The sequence below is a fragment of the Lepus europaeus genome, chromosome 22, assembly GCF_033115175.1.
Source record: "Lepus europaeus isolate LE1 chromosome 22, mLepTim1.pri, whole genome shotgun sequence".
Lineage (NCBI taxonomy): Eukaryota > Metazoa > Chordata > Mammalia > Lagomorpha > Leporidae > Lepus > Lepus europaeus.
This window is the reverse complement of record NC_084848.1, coordinates 25,239,923-25,258,232: the sequence shown is the minus strand read 5'-3', so window position 1 is coordinate 25,258,232 and position 18,310 is coordinate 25,239,923. Positions and strand designations below refer to the sequence as shown.

The 18,310-nt window shown below is 48.8% G+C and overlaps 2 protein-coding genes across 4 annotated transcripts in view; one reads left to right on the top strand and one right to left on the bottom strand.

The window, feature by feature from the left end:
• The window catches only part of GPATCH2L (G-patch domain containing 2 like), a 54,949-nt gene that overhangs the window by 19,162 nt on the left and 17,477 nt on the right, over positions 1 to 18,310 (top strand). For 2 of the 3 annotated variants that reach the window (XM_062181285.1, XM_062181283.1), the window contains exons 4-8: positions 3,485 to 3,661; positions 5,139 to 5,215; positions 7,919 to 7,986; positions 10,063 to 10,111; positions 11,843 to 11,928. In XM_062181285.1, coding sequence (XP_062037269.1) covers positions 3,485 to 3,661; positions 5,139 to 5,215; positions 7,919 to 7,986; positions 10,063 to 10,111; positions 11,843 to 11,928 — 457 coding nt within the window. Of the gene's footprint in view, positions 1 to 3,484; positions 3,662 to 5,138; positions 5,216 to 7,918; positions 7,987 to 9,965; positions 10,006 to 10,062; positions 10,112 to 11,842; positions 11,929 to 18,310 lie in introns of all 3 variants that reach the window. The other variant, XM_062181284.1, reaches the window with a different exon arrangement.
• On the bottom strand, positions 1,038 to 1,845 carry LOC133751674 (small ribosomal subunit protein bS6m-like). The gene is made up of 2 exons (XM_062181863.1): positions 1,837 to 1,845; positions 1,038 to 1,442 (listed from the first exon to the last, which is right to left on the bottom strand). The coding sequence occupies exons 1-2, from the start codon at positions 1,843 to 1,845 to the stop codon at positions 1,038 to 1,040; spliced, it is 414 nt and encodes a 137-aa protein (XP_062037847.1).

The window sequence follows — 18,310 nt, the reverse complement described above, 5'->3', positions numbered from 1 at the left end:
TGTGGCACAGTGAGTTAAGCCACTAGCTGCAGTGCCAACATCCCATGTGGGTACCAGTTCGATTCCTGTCTGCTCCACTTCCGATCCAGCTTCCTGCTAATACGCCCGGGAAAACAGTGGAAGATGGCCCAAGCGCTTAGACCCCTGCACCCACATGGGAGACCTGAAAGAAGCTCCTGGCTTCTGGCTTCAGCCTGGCCCAGCCCTGGTCATTGCAGCCATTGAGGGAGTGAAACAATGGATGGAAAATCTCTCTCTGTCTCTCTGTAAGCCTGCCTTTCTAATAAATAAATAAATCTTAAATAAAAATATTTATTTATTTGAAAGCAAAGTGTCAAAAAATGTCTTCCATCCACAGGTTCACTCCCCAAGTGGCTGCAAATTTGGGCCAGGCTGAAGCAAGGAGCCAGGAACTCCTTCTGGGTCTCCCATATGCGTGACAGGGGCCCAAGTACTTTGACGATCTTCTGTTCCTTCTCAGGCACACTACCAGGAAGCTGGATCCGAAGTGGAGCAGCCATGACCTAAACCAGTACTCTGATATGGGATGCCAGTGTTGCAAGAAGTAGCTTAACCCACTGTGCCACAATGCCAATCCCTGGCAGCATTTTTTGGGGGTGGGGGTTTAAAATCATGTTTATTTCTCTCATCAAAGGTTGCCCATGTAACACCGTGGTCTTCAGTGTGTATTTTTACATGGCTACACAGCCTGAATGACTTGCTCACAACCCAAGGTCGTTTTGTGTTTTGGTGTTCCTGTTTGTAAGGAGAGAGTCCTCACCAAGGTAGACGATAGCTTAATGACAATGAAATCAAGGAGGATCTTCATCTGCTGGGGCCACAGGTTGCACAGCAGCCCTCAGCGAGCAGGTCCCCCAGTTCTTGCAGCAGAGGGGACTGAGAGTTAAAAACACCTTGGAAAAAAAATCGAACAGCACCTGCCACATACGCTTAGATAAGAGCCATGCTTGTGAACTGTTCACCCAGGCTTCCCCAGTGTGAGAATTAAATAGAAGGCTAAAGTCTGGTGGATCTTCTCACTTCTTCCTCTTTGTGGGATATGGATATGATTTCTCTTCAAGTGGGACAGGGACAGTTCCTTCACATGGTTTTACTTCCCAAGTCAAAGGATGTTTTACAACATTCGATCTGATCACATCAGTGTCCTGTGACAAATACTCCTTTATGCTTTCAACAGTAGTTGTTGGTGCATAAAAATCCACCGAGAAGTACCGGCCTCGAGTGTGTCGCTGGCTCTGGGTGAAGGTCCTCTCGGGAAGCGCGTGCTCGCCCAGGTTTTCCAGGTTCCTCACTACAGTGCCTCTGCCCATCAGGGTTGGGATCGTACGTTTCAGAGCAGTGACCCGCTGCATGACTCTCAGGATCAAAGCCAACAGGGCATGCCCGAACGCTCGGCGCGTGGCTCGGCCTGAGCCGGCTCCCTAGACGCGGACGGGGCGGTGACAGGACCTGCGAGGTCCTGAGGGCTCCTGGGCCAGACAGGTCGCGGGCGGCGGAAGCCCTGGCAGCATTCTTAAGGAGCTCCTGCACCACATGTCTGCAGGTTGAAGGCTTCTGATCTAGATGACCTCACAGGGTCCCTTCTAGTTCCGTGAATCCCTCTCTGCGTTATTAAAAACCTTGAGTGACTGCTGAGAACTCCCCAGACCCCACTGTAGTCTGTCATTTGTCATCCAAAAGCGTGAGCTAACTGAATATTCTATTTCGATAAATGGCTTTAAGGAATGCTTGTGGATAGGAAGGCAATGAATATATTAAAGTTCAGAGAAACTAATCATCGTACACGAATGCCTGTCTTTAATTCCTACAACGTACCTGGTTCATGGGATGCTTTTTGGAGTATTGGTTCTCAGAGTGTAGTCCCTAGACCAGCTTAGCACTGCCAGGGAACTTGTTAGAAACGCAAATTTTTGGTCTTGTCCAAACCAGCCAGAATTAGAGACTTAGGGTATAGGGCCCGGCAGCCTGTGTTTTCACAAACCTCCCTGGTGCTTCTGGTGCAGGACAGAGGCAGAACCACTGCTGTAGAAGGGTTGCTGCTTGTGGTGTGTTCCCTAAGGGGACACTGGGAGTCACTTCAGTATTGCCGGTGTTCGGAGCTCTCTCCAGGGATGGGAGAGTGACTGTTGCCCTGGGTGCTGAGACCACGGATTGAGGCAGGTCCTGAGCAGCTTCTCTGGGATCCGGCATATGTTAAGAAAGAATGCTTTGCAAACTCTTCAGATGTTTTCCTAGCAGTTGACTTCATCTTTGCCGTTTTGAAAAGAGGGCAGCACACAGGAAGCAGGAGTAAACTGCAGCAGAAGCTGGATGTCATCATTGTAGTCAGTAGAAAGAACTTGGAACCTGGGGCCCGTATATATTGGACTAGCTGTGACTTTGCCATTAATGAAATATTTGACCTTGGGCAAGTGGCATAACTTCCCAGAAAGCCTTGGGGAATTATATTGTTTGTTTCTGCAGTTAATTTTTTCCTGGTTGCTTGAATTGCTCGTGTGAGGATGATTTTTTGTTCCCATTACTGAGATACCAAGGTAGAAATGAAGTACAGCATGTATCCTTTGTTTAGCTGTTACGAGAAATGTGACTACAACAAGAAATCTCAGAGGAAGAGCTAATTTTGAATTGAGAAACATTTATGAGCTTTGAACTGTAAGTTTATTTAGACCCCAGAGAAAGTAAGGGAAGAGCAGTTTATTTTTGTCTATAGACTTAAGGCTTTGGAGTTGATCAGGCTCTGGGTTCAAATGCCGGGTTCCTTATTTACTGACTTGGCCTTGGTTTCCCCAGGCTTTAGTTGCCCCATTGTAACTAGAAGTTTGGAGCTGGCATTGTGGCATCATGGGTAAAGCTGCCGCTTGTGATGCAGCATCCCTTATGAGAGCCAGTTCAAGTCCCGGCTGCTCCACTTCTGATCCAGCTTCCTGCTAATGCACCTGGGAAAGCAGCAGAAGATGGCCCAAGTGTCTGGGCCCCTGCCATCCATGTGGGAGACCCAGGTGAACTCCTGGCTCCTGGCTGCAGCTTGGCCCAGTGCTGACTGTTGTGTTTAGCTGGGGAGTGAACCAATGGATGGAAGATCTCTTTCTGTCTCTTATTCTCTCTTTATAACTGTGAGTTTCAAGTAAATAAATAAATCTTAAAAAAAAAAAAAAGTAGGAGTTAATGTAGGACTTGGAAGAGATAACATGTTTACAGGTTTTAAGCACAAACCCTGGTAAATGATAGTAAATGACAGCTGTGTTTGTGTTTAGGACCAGAGCAGTCCAGTCTAACACAGTGTGACTTTCCTGTGAAACTAGTTTGATATCCCAGTTTTCATCGTCATATAGATCGTTAAGAAAGACCAGAACACCTTTCTCGTACTTTGACTTATTTTAAAGTACTGAGAAATCACCCTCTCGTTTGGTTTCTCGTGGAGCATGTTAAAATTCCAGCGCACGGTGTCATCTCTTGGTTCTAGGGGACGATGAGCAGAGCGATTGGTTCTATGAAGGAGAGTGCGTCCCGGGGTTTACTGTCCCCAACCTTCTGCCAAAGTGGACTGCTGATCATTGCTCTGAAGTGGAAAGGATGGATTCCGGCCTGGAGAAGCTTTCCGACCCCACATTCCTCCTGCCCTCTCGGCCAGCTCAGAGAGGTGAGTGCTGCGATGAGACACATGTCACGCTGTCGCGGGTCCCTTGGGAAGCACCCATTGACTCTGAACCGTGGAGCCCGTCTGAGGGTTCAGAGGTGACTCTCAGAGCTCGAGGGTCTCATTCCTACCTAAGTCAATCCCTGGAGACTCTGGGGACATAGTTGGCAGGACACTCTCCGGTTGCCGCCATCCTGCTCTGAAACTGATGGAGGTATTCAGAGCCCAAGGGAACCTGAAATACTGGAGTTTGGAAGAGAACAGATTTTAGTAAAATCCCATTTCTTAAAATAGATGCTTTAGAAATACTTTAAGTAATTCTACTTAAGTGATTCTGTTATTACAGATTTTTACACAGATACACATCTTTCCCTTCTGTGATGTAGCAAAGTGAGAGGGGAGGAGCCTAGACAGACGTGCAGCGCTGCTCGCTGATGCTGCCGGTCCTGCTGTGGCGGCACTTCATCTCCTTGAGGTGTCAGAGCCGTCACTGAGCTATGTGGCGTTGAATGAGACTGAGTGGTTGCTTTTAACTCTAGACATTTATGATTCTGGGATTCCCAGTAACTAGTAAATAACCAGGCAGTCCGTTCTCAAGTATTTGTCGAGCCTTTGTTGGCGATACGGATTACCTCAAGAGCTGTGAGCTCCCATTATGTGGCGCTGTGTTTCGATGAGTTTTCAGGGTTGGGGGTGTGTGAGGCCTGCAGAGCAGTTGCTTGACTGAGGCACGTTGTCTGCTTATTAGCTCTCACTGAACACTGCAGTGAGCATTTCTGAGAGTCCTTTATGGACCACTTACATTATACACAGGGGCACAAGAGCAACAAGAAGAGCCTTGGAACAGACTGCAAACCCAGGTCTCGAGACAGTTCATGGACCGTATTTCTGTGTGCATTCTCCCCATTGTGGAACACAGGCAACAGCTGGAAAGAGGAGGTTATGCTATCCAAGGGGTCTTCCGGAAGTTGATGGAGAATGAGTATTGTGAAAAAACTACCATGTACTAAAGAAAATGTTTTGCACCAAAATAAATTTATCTTTTCATTGCATTTTCCCAGATTTTTTCAGGTACCCTCTTAACAGGCTCTTTTCACCTGTTTTTGACATAGTAACTAGCTTCTAATTTAAAATTAGGAGTTGCTTATAATGCCTTACATTTGTGAAGTGTTGTCACTTACTCAGTGCCTTCTACATACGGGTTCACTGGGTCTTCCAGACAGCCCCGTAGAGTAGGCCTGAGGAAGTGATTATCCCTCTTTTTAGACAGGGAGGCCGAGGACAAGGTAGATGGCATGCCTAAGATTGTAGTGCTGGTGACAAAGACGTGGGAACGGTAAATCCATGGTGGACAACCTTGAGATACTAATTTAAAGATCAGTCGAGAAAGATTCTGGGGGTAAGGCCTTCAGCGTACTACAAATGTGATCACTTATGGACTGTCTGCAGCCAGGAGCTGAGCCCTTCTTCTCTTTTTTAGGGTACCATGCTCGCTTGAATCGTCTGCCTGGAGCTGCAGCTCGATGCCTCAGAAAGGGGCGAAGAAGGCTGGGGAAGGTGATGGCTCTCATATTCCCCAGGCTCTGTGGAAGCCAGTATCCCCCTGGGCATGTGGACCCTGTTGACAATCAGAGGTTCCACAGAGCTCCCTGGAGTTAAAGAAGCCAGTTACAGCTTTTTGTTAGCTTCTGAGAATGGACATTATGTAGGCTATGAAGGAGTACACCTGCAAAAGATGAAACTTACAGAAGTTCTGACAGAGTACACACTGTCATTATAGTGGCTGTTTGTAAATCTATAGGTTAATCTTACTGTGTGCCGAAAGTACTCCTGGCTTCTCTATGACTCCTGAGTTCATGAATGGGTCTTTGTTCTATGTTAACTTTGGTCTCTTCATCCTAGAGTTCATTAAGACAGAGAGAGAGAGAGAGAGAGAGAGAGAGAGAGAGAGAGAGAGAGAGAGAGAGAGAGAGAGACAAATCCTTGTTAGCACATTGCAAGGGTCCCTCCTTTTTAGCCGTGAAGGGGGAATGGCCCTGTTGGTTCAGTTCTGCCTTTGCCAGGGCCTGAGCTGGGCACTCAGCTCAGTTACTCCTCCAGCACCTTGTAGAAAAGGTCACGTTCCCCTTTAGCAGGTGAGAAAAACTTACATTCAGAGAAGTTACACCTGACGTTTCCTAGCGAGAAGCAGCAGAATACAGATTTGAACCCACCTATGTGTATCTTTAACAGTGGTTATTTATCTTTTTACTTTGACCGTAGCTCTGTGACTGAGAAATCGGGTAAGACAGGGATTTGTGCACAGTCCGAGGAGGTGGTGGGCCAGGAGGAAGGAAGAGAGAGGCGTAGGCAGGCACTGATTTGTTCACTCACCAAGTGTTTAGGAGGCCTGCTCCGTGGCAGCTCTGTGCCAAGCCGGGTGTGTAGCATTCGGGCACAGTCTGGCTACGCCTAAGATGCCACTGTTTAGAGTCCAATCAGGAAGTCATTTTCTGAAGTTTTAGACAAAAGAAGTGAGGATGTTTATTTTCAGCTGAACTCCGATTCCTACTTCTTTTTAGTTTTAAATTCAGTCCCAGTTCCTAATTGGAAAAATGTTGGATTATTGGACGAATGATTTCTGTTCCCTCGGATCACTCCTTTTGCAGACAATAGAACGCGGCTTTGCCTGTGCCAGGAGCGCACTCTGAGCAGGACGGCCAGCAGGCTGGGAGTCCCAGAGGTGGAGGGCGGGCAGGAGGTTGGAGTGGGGCTTTTTCCCTTTGTTGGTTAGGCAGGAAGATAAAGCCTTCCCTTCCACCTACCTCACTCAGCGGCAAGAGCCTTGCATTTCCATGGAAGTGAGTCATTTCATCTTGAAGTGTTCCTTTAGCTAGCCTGGAAGGGAACTACGACCCGCTGGACGTGACGTGCTTCTAATGATTTCAAATGAATGGGATAATATTTACTTGTTTAATTCATCTTCATCACCTTAAAGGGGTATTTGTCATTTCTAGCAGAGGTCACTGTTCAGCCCCCCTCCAGCCCCCCCACCTCTCTTCTCTTTCTCTAAATTGTAATCATAAATAATGAGTTTCATTCACAGCTCCCTGCCAGCGAACTGCTAATTACGCAAAGTACTGCTTGTAATTTACACAGTAATAAACTGTAAATTTAAACATTACGGCACTTTCAGTTAATAATTTTCCAGCTGTAGCAAATAGCTCATTTTTCACCCATCTTTTCCCTTGGCCCCCTTGCCACGTCTGCATCTGTGGCCAGCAGGCAGAGCCGAAAGGGATGAAGAACACAGTATATGGCGCCTTCTCATTTAAGCTCTACCCCTACCCAGAATCTGACCTCAGATTAATGTTTCCATAGCCAATTGTCCTGCTGACATGTGCATTCTAATGTGTAGGTTAATGCGTGCAATGCAGATGAATGTAGATAGTGTTTGTCCAGAAGTAAATGCATGTGAGTCGCGGCTTCACGTTTGGCCGTTGGTACCCCCGCCTGATGTTCTGTCATCTTAACACGCACACGCACGTGTGTAACTCTTCCTCCTGTGCATGGTGCTGTGCGTTCCAGTTTCTGTGATAGACTCATCCAGGTAAATGCACTCAAGTTAGATGAGGGCGGAGGGCCTCATTCTGCCACTTTGATTTCCGGGGGGATGATGAGTTTCTGAATTTCTTGTATTCTTCTGGGTAAGCTTCCATGACAATCTCGAGAACCTGGAGTTTAACAGTTTATGTGCCCCTCATTTTCATTGGGAGCGGTGGTGTTGAATGGACAGAGGCAAGGTGACAATTTCTATAAGTCACACAAGCCCTTTGGCTTGCCTTCCTGGAGTTGGCAGATGCCTTGGTTTACCAGTGAGGGTGCGTGAATGTCCCAGTACGACGACTCCTGGGCTGCGATCCTGTGGCTGCGGGGAGCTTGGTGTGCAGGCCTGGGAAACGGGCCACTTCCGGGTTTCTGAACAAGTGTTTCTGCTTCTGTGTACGCCAGTAACTCCAGAAGGTGTTACTGAATGAAGACGTCATCACAGGGAACAGTGTTTACAATGGCATTTTCAGATCACCAGAGACAAGTAAGACAATAGGTAGCATTCTGGATGTAGATTCCCATAAAGGCAATGTATTCTCTGCTGGATTTGAAGATGGGTGCTGGACGTGTGCCTCTGAGGTCGCTGGGGCCCTTCAATTGTGGGAGCATGTGAGCTGGACGATGGATTGTGCATTTGTCTCTGGCTGGCTCAGCCTCTCCTTGTCTTTCTAGGAGACCAGCATGAGCCCTCTGGGCACGGAGAGGATCAGCCATATCATTAGAGACCCGCGGCAGAAAGAGTAAGTGCACGTGTTGGGGGCGGCTCTCCCAGCTTGTTCCGCAGGAGGTTATGAAGCCACTTAGAAACCAGGCTTTTTTTTTTTAAGAATTTTTAAAAAAAATTTGAGAAGCAGAGTTACAGACAAAGGGAGAGACAGAGAGAAAGGTCCTCCATCTGCTGGTTCACTCCCCAAATGGCTGCCATGGCCGGAGCTGGGCCAATCTGAAGCCAGGAGCTTGGAGCTTCCTCCCAGTCTCCCATGTGGGTGCAGGGGCCCAAGCACCTGGGCCATCTTCTACTTCTTTCCCAGGCCATTAGCAGAGAGCTGGATCAGAAGAGGAGCAGCCAAGACACAAACCAGCGCCCATGTGGGATGCTGGCACCGCAGGTGGAGCTTAGCCCACTACACCACAGTGCTGGCCCAAAACCAGGCTTTTGAGCTGTGTTACCTAACAGTTCACATGCTGACTGCTAAGCCGTGACAGTGATTTTCTTCTCCTTTTAAGACTAGTCTTCATGCCGGTGCCATGGCTCAACAGGCTAATCCTCCGCCTTGTGGCGCCGGTACACTGGGTTCTAGTCCTGGTCAGGGCGCCAGACTCTATCCTGGTTGCCCCTCTTCCAGGCCAGCTCTCTGCTGTGGCCAGGGAGTGCAGTGGAGGATGGCCCAAGTGCTTGGGCCCTGCACCCCATGGGAGACCAGGAGAAGCACCTGGCTCCTGCCATCGGATCAGCGCGGTGCGCCGGCCGCAGCAGCCATTGGAGGGTGAACCAATGGCAAAGGAAGACCTTTCTCTCTCTCTCTCTCACTGTCCACTCTGCCTGTCAAAAATTAAAAAAAAAAAAAAAAGACTAGTCTTAATTTAATCAATCGATTTGCTGATTAATTAAGTTTTGAATTTTATAGGTATAGCTTCCCATAAGGATGCTATATTTTAAACTCATTTTTCTGCCTCTCTCTCTTTTTTTTTTTTTTTTTTTTTTTTCTTTTTCTTTTTGGCTTACAGTGGATGATTGCCTTTATGTCCCTACCTTCTCCCCTCATCCTTGGACCTCTGTAGAGGGAAATCTCCTTTATGTAGCTGTAGGAAAGTTATTTATTTATTTTTTTTAAGATTTATTTTGTTTATTTGAAAGACAGAGTTACAGAGAGAAGTAGAGACATAGAGAGGTCTTCCACCCGCTGGTTCACTCCCCAGATGGCTGCAATGGCCAGAGCTGCACTGATCTGAAGCCAGGAGCCAGGAGCTTCTTCTGGGTCTCTCATGTGGTGCAGGAGCCCAAGAACTTGGGCCATCTTCTACTGCTTTCCCAGGCCATAGCAGAGAGCTGGATCGGAAGAGGAGCAGCCGGGACTAGAACCGGCGCCCATATGGGATGCTGGCACTGTGAGTGGGGGCTTTACCTGTTAGCCACAGTGCTGGCTCCGTGGTTGGATCTTGTGTCCTGTATGTGTCATGGTCAGGACCTGGTTCTGATCCTATATACAGCCAGACTTGTCTGATTTTTAATTTTCCAAATAGGCTAGATGTGAGTTGAGGACCCTGTTGTCCCTGCCCAGCTGAGAGTACACGGGTGTCACTCTGTACTCTGGCTTCATTTCTGGCCTGTTCAGTGTAATTTTTATTTTTTAAGATTTATTTGTTTGTTTTAAAGTCAGTCAGAGAAGGAGAGCAGTAGTGCATTAGTAGGGAGCTGGATTGGAAGTGGAGCAGCTGAGATTCAAACCAGCGCCCTTAGGAGATGCTGGCGTTGCAGGCGGTGGCTTTGCCTGGCATGCCACAGCACCGGCCCCGTGTCCAATCCTTTGTGTTCCACGTGAAACCTTCCCTTTGCGGAGTTATTTCCAGCAGAATCGTCGTTGGGCTTTTCTTCCCAGCTGCATCCCTCCCCGTCTCCTCCCTTGTCCTCACTGACGCCTTTGCACTCCTCGGCTGCTGTCTGGTTTCCCTGCCACTTCTTTCACTGTTTTCTTTACTGTTCTCCCCTTCTCTTTAGTTTCTGGCTGCCATCAGCTGGGAAAAGAGAACGCAATCAGGTAAGATGGCCTTTCTTTGTTATCCTTATTTTTATCATCTGGTTTCCTTTTCTCTAGAAAGAATAAAGCGCCGGCCCCTGACTTTCCTCACATTTCTGCCCAGGAGGTAAGGGGCGCTCTTCCCTCCCACACCCCGAGTGCCGCGGAGGGCTGTTTCCAAGACCGGCACTCACTGATCGGCCCGGCATTCGAGGCCCTGTTTCGGGTTCAGCTGTGGTCATCAGGTCTTACTTAACAACACGTATTTCATAGGATTCCTCTTTTTAATTTAAGTTTTGAACTTTGCCCTTAGAAGGCAGAATGAATCTCATCTGCTCAGGAGTTAGCTCAGCACCGAATCCCGAGCTGAGAAGTGCTCTGGCAGGCCTGCGCATGCAAGCAGGTGCACTACTTCGGGTGAAGTGGGGTTGAGGCCTTAGAACCTTGCCCTCGTGGTCTTGTCCCTGGCCACCCTGGGAGGGGCCCTCAGCGTAGTTAGACCTTTGAGCAGGGGTTGCTGGTGAGCTTTTTGATCTTTGAGGTGGGGGTTGCTTTGTCTTAGTGAATAGTTGTCATGTTGATGAAGACTGACAGGTAGAGATTCCCAGGCTTCCTGTTGCTTAGCGTTTTTATTTTGACTTCTTAGTAGCTTACTGAATTGATAACTCTAGTAGGCTTGGTACTTTGATTGTGAATTTGCTATTTCAAAATGAACTAGAGCCATGGAAGACATGATGGGGGTAGATGGTATGAAGACACGTAACTTGGATTGTAAGCTCTATACCATGTCATATATTAAGACATTCTATAAAACGCATTTTATGGAAACATAGTAAGGATAAGGCTGTGTAGAAATGGTTGATATCAAGGAAAATACTAAGTAAGCAGGAGGTGGTGGACAGGTCAGAGCAAAGTCCTGAAGGCGGCGTGTGGGAGTGCGCAGCTCGGGGAACTGTCCACGGGAGCAGCAGCCACGTTGGCCTCAGAGGATCTGGAGGCAGGAGGGGACCCGTGGTGACTGCTTAGTCCACAGAGGAACTGGAGGGCCACGAGATGTGGACTGCTTGCCCAGAGCCATGCAGCTGGTGGACCGGGCCTGGAACCTCTGTGGCAGATAAAGCAGCTGCTTAGTTTGTATTCTTTTTAAGTTCTTTTGAAGTTACCGTTCAAAGTTCTCCCAGTCTTAAGATGTATTAAGTTATAGACTTAAAGTCCAAAGGAAGCTGGCAAGCACGAAGTGAGATGCTTTCATCTGTAGGATCCCATTTGATCCTCACAACCACCTTCCGAGGTCAGTAGATGTTTTACAAATGAGAAATGAAGTTCCTTTAAAGCCGTGGTTTCAGTTAGCCTTGGCAGCATCCTGTAAAGCGAGTAAGACAGAAGGCGGTACACAGACTCACAGACGAGGCCAGTGAAGCTCCAAGATTTTAACACAAGCAACTCTGTGGCAGACTGGGACTTACAAAGTTCGGTATTCCAATTTTTAGTCTAGTTATCTTCCCACTGTACTTAAGGGAACAAGGTCCAACACTCACTTGATAAGCAGCAGACAGAAGTTCCTGTTACGTCGCCTGGAAAGTACTGTCTTGGGCCACTTATGGGACTCCTGTGTAGCAGAAGCTTTTGAACAACTGGTGCTTAACAAGGAGTCTTTTTTTTTTTTTTTTTTTTTTCTTTTTGAGGTGTGCTAGATCAGGGATGGAGCATCCGTGGGCAAACTCTTCAATACGGCACCTTTATCCAGAGTGTCTATGTCTGCCATGGCCAGAGAGTTGAGCATCAAAGAGAGAGGTAATCTGGTAGGAGAGAGGGTTTCACGCACGCCTCACTGAAAACATCCTGTTTCTTCCTGCAGTTTAACCCCCTCTCCCCGCTGTACTCGCTGGATGTTCTTGCTGATGCTTCTCACCGAAGATGTTCACCAGCGCACTGCTCTGCCAGGTACTTGTCTTCTGGGGGTGCTGATTTTCTTTCTTTAAAAATGAGATAAAAATGTGCTTTTTTATTTATTTATTTGAAAGGCAGTGAGCGAGTGACTGAGTGAGGGTACGAGAGCATGCCCCAATCTGCTCGTTCACTCCCAAAGGACCACAGTGGCCAGGGCTGGGCCAGGCCAAAGCCAGGAGCTGGAAGCTCAATCCAGGTCTCCCTTGTGGATGGCAGAGACCCAACTACTTGAGCCTTCCAGGGTGTGCATCAGCAGGGAGCTGGGGTCTAGAGTGTACCCTGAACTTGACCCTGGCACTCTGATCTGGGGTGTGGGCACTCCAGGTCTCTTAACTGCTATGTCAAACGCCTGCCCCAAGTGGCTGTCATGTTCTTGTGAGTAATACCATATTCCTTTTCATAATACTTTGTTACAAAGAATGTGTGTAATATCCATTTATTCCTTACAACAGCTTTTGGCGATAACGAGTTTTTAGGGAGGTGGGAACTAAAGCAGAGCAGCGAAGTCGCTTTCTGTGGTCACGTGGCTAATATGACTGCGTTTCAACTTTGACCTAACTCTTCCGGCTCCTATTTCATATTATTTCTGCTGCTCAAAGCTCCATCTTCAAAGAACATTATTAATGTTCCCTGCCGTGACCTGCGCAGCCCTGCATAATCGACTCCTGCCTACGTGTCCCGGCTCCTTTCAGACGATGCTGCCCCCTCTCTGGGAGAGGGCCGGCTGCACCAGGGAGCCCCATTTTGTTCTTCAAAAACAGCAGCCCTCCCCTGCCTCTGAAGCTTTCCTCTTGTTCCCTTTGCCTGGAAAGCCAGCTTTGAGCTCGCGTCCGTCTCGGCTCAGGTGCCGCCCCCTCAGGGAGGCCTCCGGGGCCGTCCTGCCGAAAGGGGCCACCTCCAGCACCCCGTGTTCGTTAGCTGTTTGCCTCCTGTGCAGTCTGTAATGAATTTGCCTGAGAGTTTATCTTGGGGACTTTGTTTTTTGTTTTTGGTTTTTGGTCTTTCACATCGCCCCCTCTGCGTGTCTCTCTCCATAGAATACAAGTTTCTAAGTGCAGGGACCTTGTCCTGCTTCCTAGTGAGCCCCCAGCCCCTCTGTGTGATGCCCACTAGGCGTTCAGTGTACATTTGTGCTAGGTTTCTCGGTGTAAGTTCTCTTCATGTAGGTGACACAGGGAGTCAGTGTGATTCCCGTGGTGGCATCCCTCCCGTAGCAGGATCATATGCACAGAAAAGCCGCTAACGGGCTGGACCACAGAGCTTCTAAAAATTAATTAACAAATTAATTTTACTTACTTGAAAGAGGGAGAGAGAAAAAGATGTGTCTTCCATCTGCTGCCTCATTCTGCAAATGCTGCAATGGCCAAGGCTTGGCCAGGCCAAAGCCAGGAGCTCGGGATTCAAGCCAGGTCTCCCAGTTCAGGTGTTCAACGAGTTTATTTCCAGCATGACAATGATTTTGTTGTTGTTGTTGTTTTAAAGATTTTTTATTTGTTTGAAAGAGAGAGAGAGAGACACAGACACACAGAAACAGATTTTCCATCTGCTGGTTCTCTCCCCAAATGGCCACAATAGCCAGAGCTGGGCTGATCAAAGCTAAGAGCCAGAAGCTTCTTCTGGGTCTCCCACGTGGTTACAGGGGCCCAAGCACTTAGGCCATCTTCTGCTGCTTTCCCAGGCCATTAGCAGGGAGCTGGGTGGGAAGTGGAGCAGCTGGGACTTGAGTGCCCATATGGGATGCCAGCACTGCAGGTGGTGGCTTTACCTGCTGTGCCACATTGCCAGCCCCATAGCTGCCTTTACAGAATATTACAGTGAAAGCCAAGAGCTGTAAGTTTAAGGTAACACTATATTGATGTATTATTATTTTTAAAAAGATTTTACTTATTTATTTTTGAGAGGTTACAGACAGAGAGAGGGAGAGAAAGAAAGAAAGGTCTTCCATCCATTGGTTCACCCCTCAAATGGCTACAACAGTTGGAGCTTGGTTGATCAGGAGCCAGGAGCTTCCTCTAAGTCTCTCATGCAGATGCAGGGACCCAAGCACTTTGGCCATCTTCTACTGCTTTCCCAGGCCATAGCAGAGAGCTGGATCTGAAGAGGAACAGCTAGGACATGAACCAGCACCCATATGGAATGCTAGTGCTGCAGGTGGTGGCTTTAGCCGCTATGCCACAGCACTGGCCCATCTAATAAATTCTGAAATATGTTCTTAGATTCGGGGTGCAGCCTGCACCCAGAAATTATTCTCATGGATGCAGTGAGAACTTGTACTAGAGGCTGTAATAAAGAGCTCTGTCTCAGCCCACTGCCAGTGGAGTGGTGGTGTTTCACAGGGAGACTTTCGTGTAAAGAGAGACCATCGTAAATAGTGCTGCTAAGGAGGTGGGAGGTTGTTGGACGACACAGACTTCTTTTCTTCAGTAGCATACTGCGTGTGCATCATTCATTCTGACTCCCTACCGTGAGCCGGGCTCTTATGCATCATTCATTCATTTCGTGTGCACTGACTCCCTACTGTTAGCCAGGCTCTTTGTTTAGATACTGAAGGAGCTTCTGTTCCCGAGGGATAATGGGGCGGAAATTGACAATTAGGCTGGATGCTTGGAAGCAGGAGCTGGGCTCGGGACTCGGAGGCTCAGGGAGGTTGTCTTAGGGGTGATGGTCGCAGGCTCTCTCCGGAGGCACAGATTCTCAGTCCTCTGTCTGTGTAAGACTGTGTAAAGAGCACGCGGAGCAGCCTACCGCGAGAGGGGCAGAGGGGATTTCCCTGACCGCTGCCCTCTGCCTCTGTGCTGTGGCGCCATCACTCTCCAAGCTCTTAGCAGGTGTTCTGTTGCTCTGAAAAGCCTCATGCCGGCAGGCCTGGCTGGCAGCACCTTGTTTCTCTGTGTGTCTCATTATCTGCGTTTTTGTCTTCGCTCTTACTGGGGAGTGCTGGTGCTGGACTTAGACACACAAGCAGTCTTGGCCCTGCTGCTGGTGCCCTCGGCCTGTTGCTCGAGACCATTGCTGTGACGGCGAGGACAGAGATCGTGCGCCGGGAGAGGGCATCTTTGTCCTCCCTCCCAGGCCGCATCCCCAGAGCAGTAGACATGCACGGTGTGGCATGTGGGAAGGTTCTGTGGGGGCAGGGGAAGTGCACTTTTAACCCCGTGTGTCTTCTTTATCTTGGCCTTAGAAATTTGTTATTGAAGCCGGCGCCGCGGCTCACTAGGCTAATCCTCCGCCTTGCGGCGCCGGCACACTGGGTTCTAGTCCCGGTCGGGGCGCCGATCCTGTCCCGGTTGCCCCTCTTCCAGGCCAGCTCTCTGCTATGGCCTGGGAGTGCAGTGGAGGATGGCCCAAGTGCTTGGGCCCTGCACCCCATGGGAGACCAGGAGAGGCACCTGGCTCCTGCCATCAGATCAGCGCGGTGCGCCGGCCGCAGTGTGCCTACCGTGGCGCGCCTACCGCGGCGGCCATTGGGGGGTGAACCAACGGCAAAGGAAGATCTTTCTCTCTGTCTCTATCTCACTGTCCACTCTGCCTGTCAAAAATTAAAAAAAAAAAAAATTAAAAAAAAAAAGAAATTTGTTATTGTTTCCTTTGTACATATATCGCTCTGGAAGCACATATTTATATTCTCTGTGTGTGTGTATCACGTATATCAAGAGTGTGTCCTCAACTTTTACTACCCTGGGGGTTGCACCGTCAGTAGTTCGGCAAGCACTGCTCTCTGGGAGATGATCAGCATGGGTTTTAGGACGTGCAGATGGTGGCACTCAGCTCTTGGGGCCACCCCGCACTCCTTGAGCAAGGGCTCAGCGCAGAGGGCACCGTCTTGGTCCCCTGCAGCGGACAGATGAGGTGGCCCTCATTCCTGCAGTGGGCGTGGGCACAGTGGACAGTGGACAGAAGCCCGGCCTGCAGAAGAGCGGGTAAAGGAGCAGTGGTAGAGGGCCGAGGCAGGTGCCTGGCTGTATGAAAGCTGTTTCGAATGGAAATTTTATCTTTCTCTTGTCCCATTTTATTTGTAGTAGGAAAAGATTTCTTTCAAAGCGTCTGGGTAGCATTGGGAATTTCACACCCATCATTAGAACGATTTGTGTGTGTGTGTGAGTGTGTGTGTGTGTGTGTGAAAGTGTGTGTGGTGACTATGTTATCATTAGTGGTATAATTTTATTTTGCGAAGAGAGAAGTGTTTCCTGTTTTATCACAGCTTTCCCCGAGGAGGGCTGGTGTATTAATTTGCTGTATTGCCTCCTGGCTGTTCCCAGGCTGTTTTTCCTCTTCATCATGGAATTTTTAATGGCCCTCGTGCCTCTTGGGAAGCATGTGAGGAAGAGGTCCTGAGGGAGCGCTTCCCTTTTTTTCACATGCCTATAATTACTCTCCTTTAAGAGCACAAAGAGTTTGATAATCATGGTCCCTCCTATCGGCTTACAGGGCCGAGCTGCTTCTCGCCTGGACACTGCCAATTATAGTCTCCCAAGCACCCCACTACACCTGACGGCTCCCGAGTGACCTCCTCGATTCCAGGGCAGGCCTAGGGGCCACTGGGGGGCGATGAGTGGCCTCAAGGCACTCTGCTGTTTAGTATGTTCATTGTTCGAAACAAATCAATGGTGGGACCGTACGATTAAGCTAGCGCTATATTGATGTATTACTTATTTATTTTTGAGAGGTAGAGTTACAGACAGGGAGAAACAGAAAGGTCTTCCATCCGCGGTTCACCCCCTAAATGGCTGCAACAGTTGGAGCTGGGCCAATCCAAAGCCAGGAGCCAGGAGCTTCCTCCAAGTCTCCCATGCAGGTGCAGGGGCCCAAGCACTTGGGCCATCTTCTGCTTTCCCAGGCCATAGCTGAGAGCTGGATCGGAAGAAGAACAGCCAGGACATGAACTGGCCCATATGGGATGCCGGCACCACAGGCGGAGGCTTAGCCTATTATGCCATAGCACCAGCCCCTTCATGTATTTAATTATAATGCAGCCCAGATGGAAGGGGGCATTTGGTCTTTGCACCATTGATGAAGAGAATTTTAGAAATACCACCCTAGAAATACTTAAGTGTTGGGGTTTTCAACCTTGATGTTACTTTGGAATCTCTTGAGAAGCTTTAAAAAAATAAATCCATGCTGGGACCCCCCTCCAGAGATACTGATTTAATTAGACTGGGTGAGACCCAGGCATGGGCACGATTTTAGAGCAGCCCATGTGACTGACAGGCAGCCAGGGTTAAGAACTAGTGGCTTACATGCATATGGTTTCATGACTGATGCTTCGTAATTGCTTAACAGGGACTTCCTTCCCGAAATTGGCATGAGCTCTGTGCCTTGCTATTGTGTGTGTGGTGCCTGATGGGAGGTAGAACTCTGGACTCCTCATAGCGTTGCAGAACCTCCCACAGGTGAAGAAGAGTGTTAGGACGTGGCACGGTGCCAGCACACAGTTGTTACTAGAAGGTGAGGAGGGTGGAGGCTTGTAGGAGTAGTTGATGGGTGTGTGGATGAAAGTCTGAAGTCAGCTGGGTTCGGTTGTTTTGGTTGCTGATGTTGGGTTTGCTGTGAAAGTAGTAATCCTTGGTGCTGGTATTAAAAATTGCTGCTGCTCAAACAGCAGATGGTGTGATTGGTGTTCAGACAGAGGCAGTGGGATTGTTGTCAAGGGCACAGCCACAGATTTGTAATGAGGAGACAAGTGCTGTAGGCAGCTTTTCCCACAATGAGAGACTGATTGATCGTGAAGGCTGGCTTCTCCTGCCTCCGTTACCTGTGGAGCAGCATCCCGGGCCGAGCAGCCACTGCGTCTCTGTGCTGTCCCGGCTGCGGTCTTCGAGGGTGTCATGGAAGTGTCGCGTTTGCAGCTTTGCTGACTTGCCCTCTGCTGTGGTGGTGACTTGGTGATTTCTCACCACTTCCATTTCTTCTTCTTTTTAAGTTCTGCAGTAGCCACGCGCTTGCTTGATACCCTCTTTTCCTGGAGGCCAGCTTCCTGTATAAAACGCTGTTTTGCTTTTGAGAAATTTTATTTTCAGTTCTGTAGGGACAGCAGACGCCACCAGTCTGGCACGCAGATGTTGTACATTTTCCTTAACAAGTGAATGGAAACGTCTCACTTTCTAACGTTTTCTTCCCAGTCCATGAGATAACTGCTGTGTGCAAAATGAGGCAAAATGTGTGGATGCTAGTGCGAGGCAGACCCCGGTAAGAATCCGGGCTTTCTCTGGGCAGGTGATGTAGCCTCCCCCCTGTATCGCAGTTTTCTTGTCTTATATTTTGATCGATTTATTTGAAAGCAGAGAGGCAGACAGACCTCCCACCTGCTGGCTCACCCCCCAAATGTCCACAGCGGACAGGGCTGGGCCATGCTGAAGCCAGGAGCTGGGAACTCAGT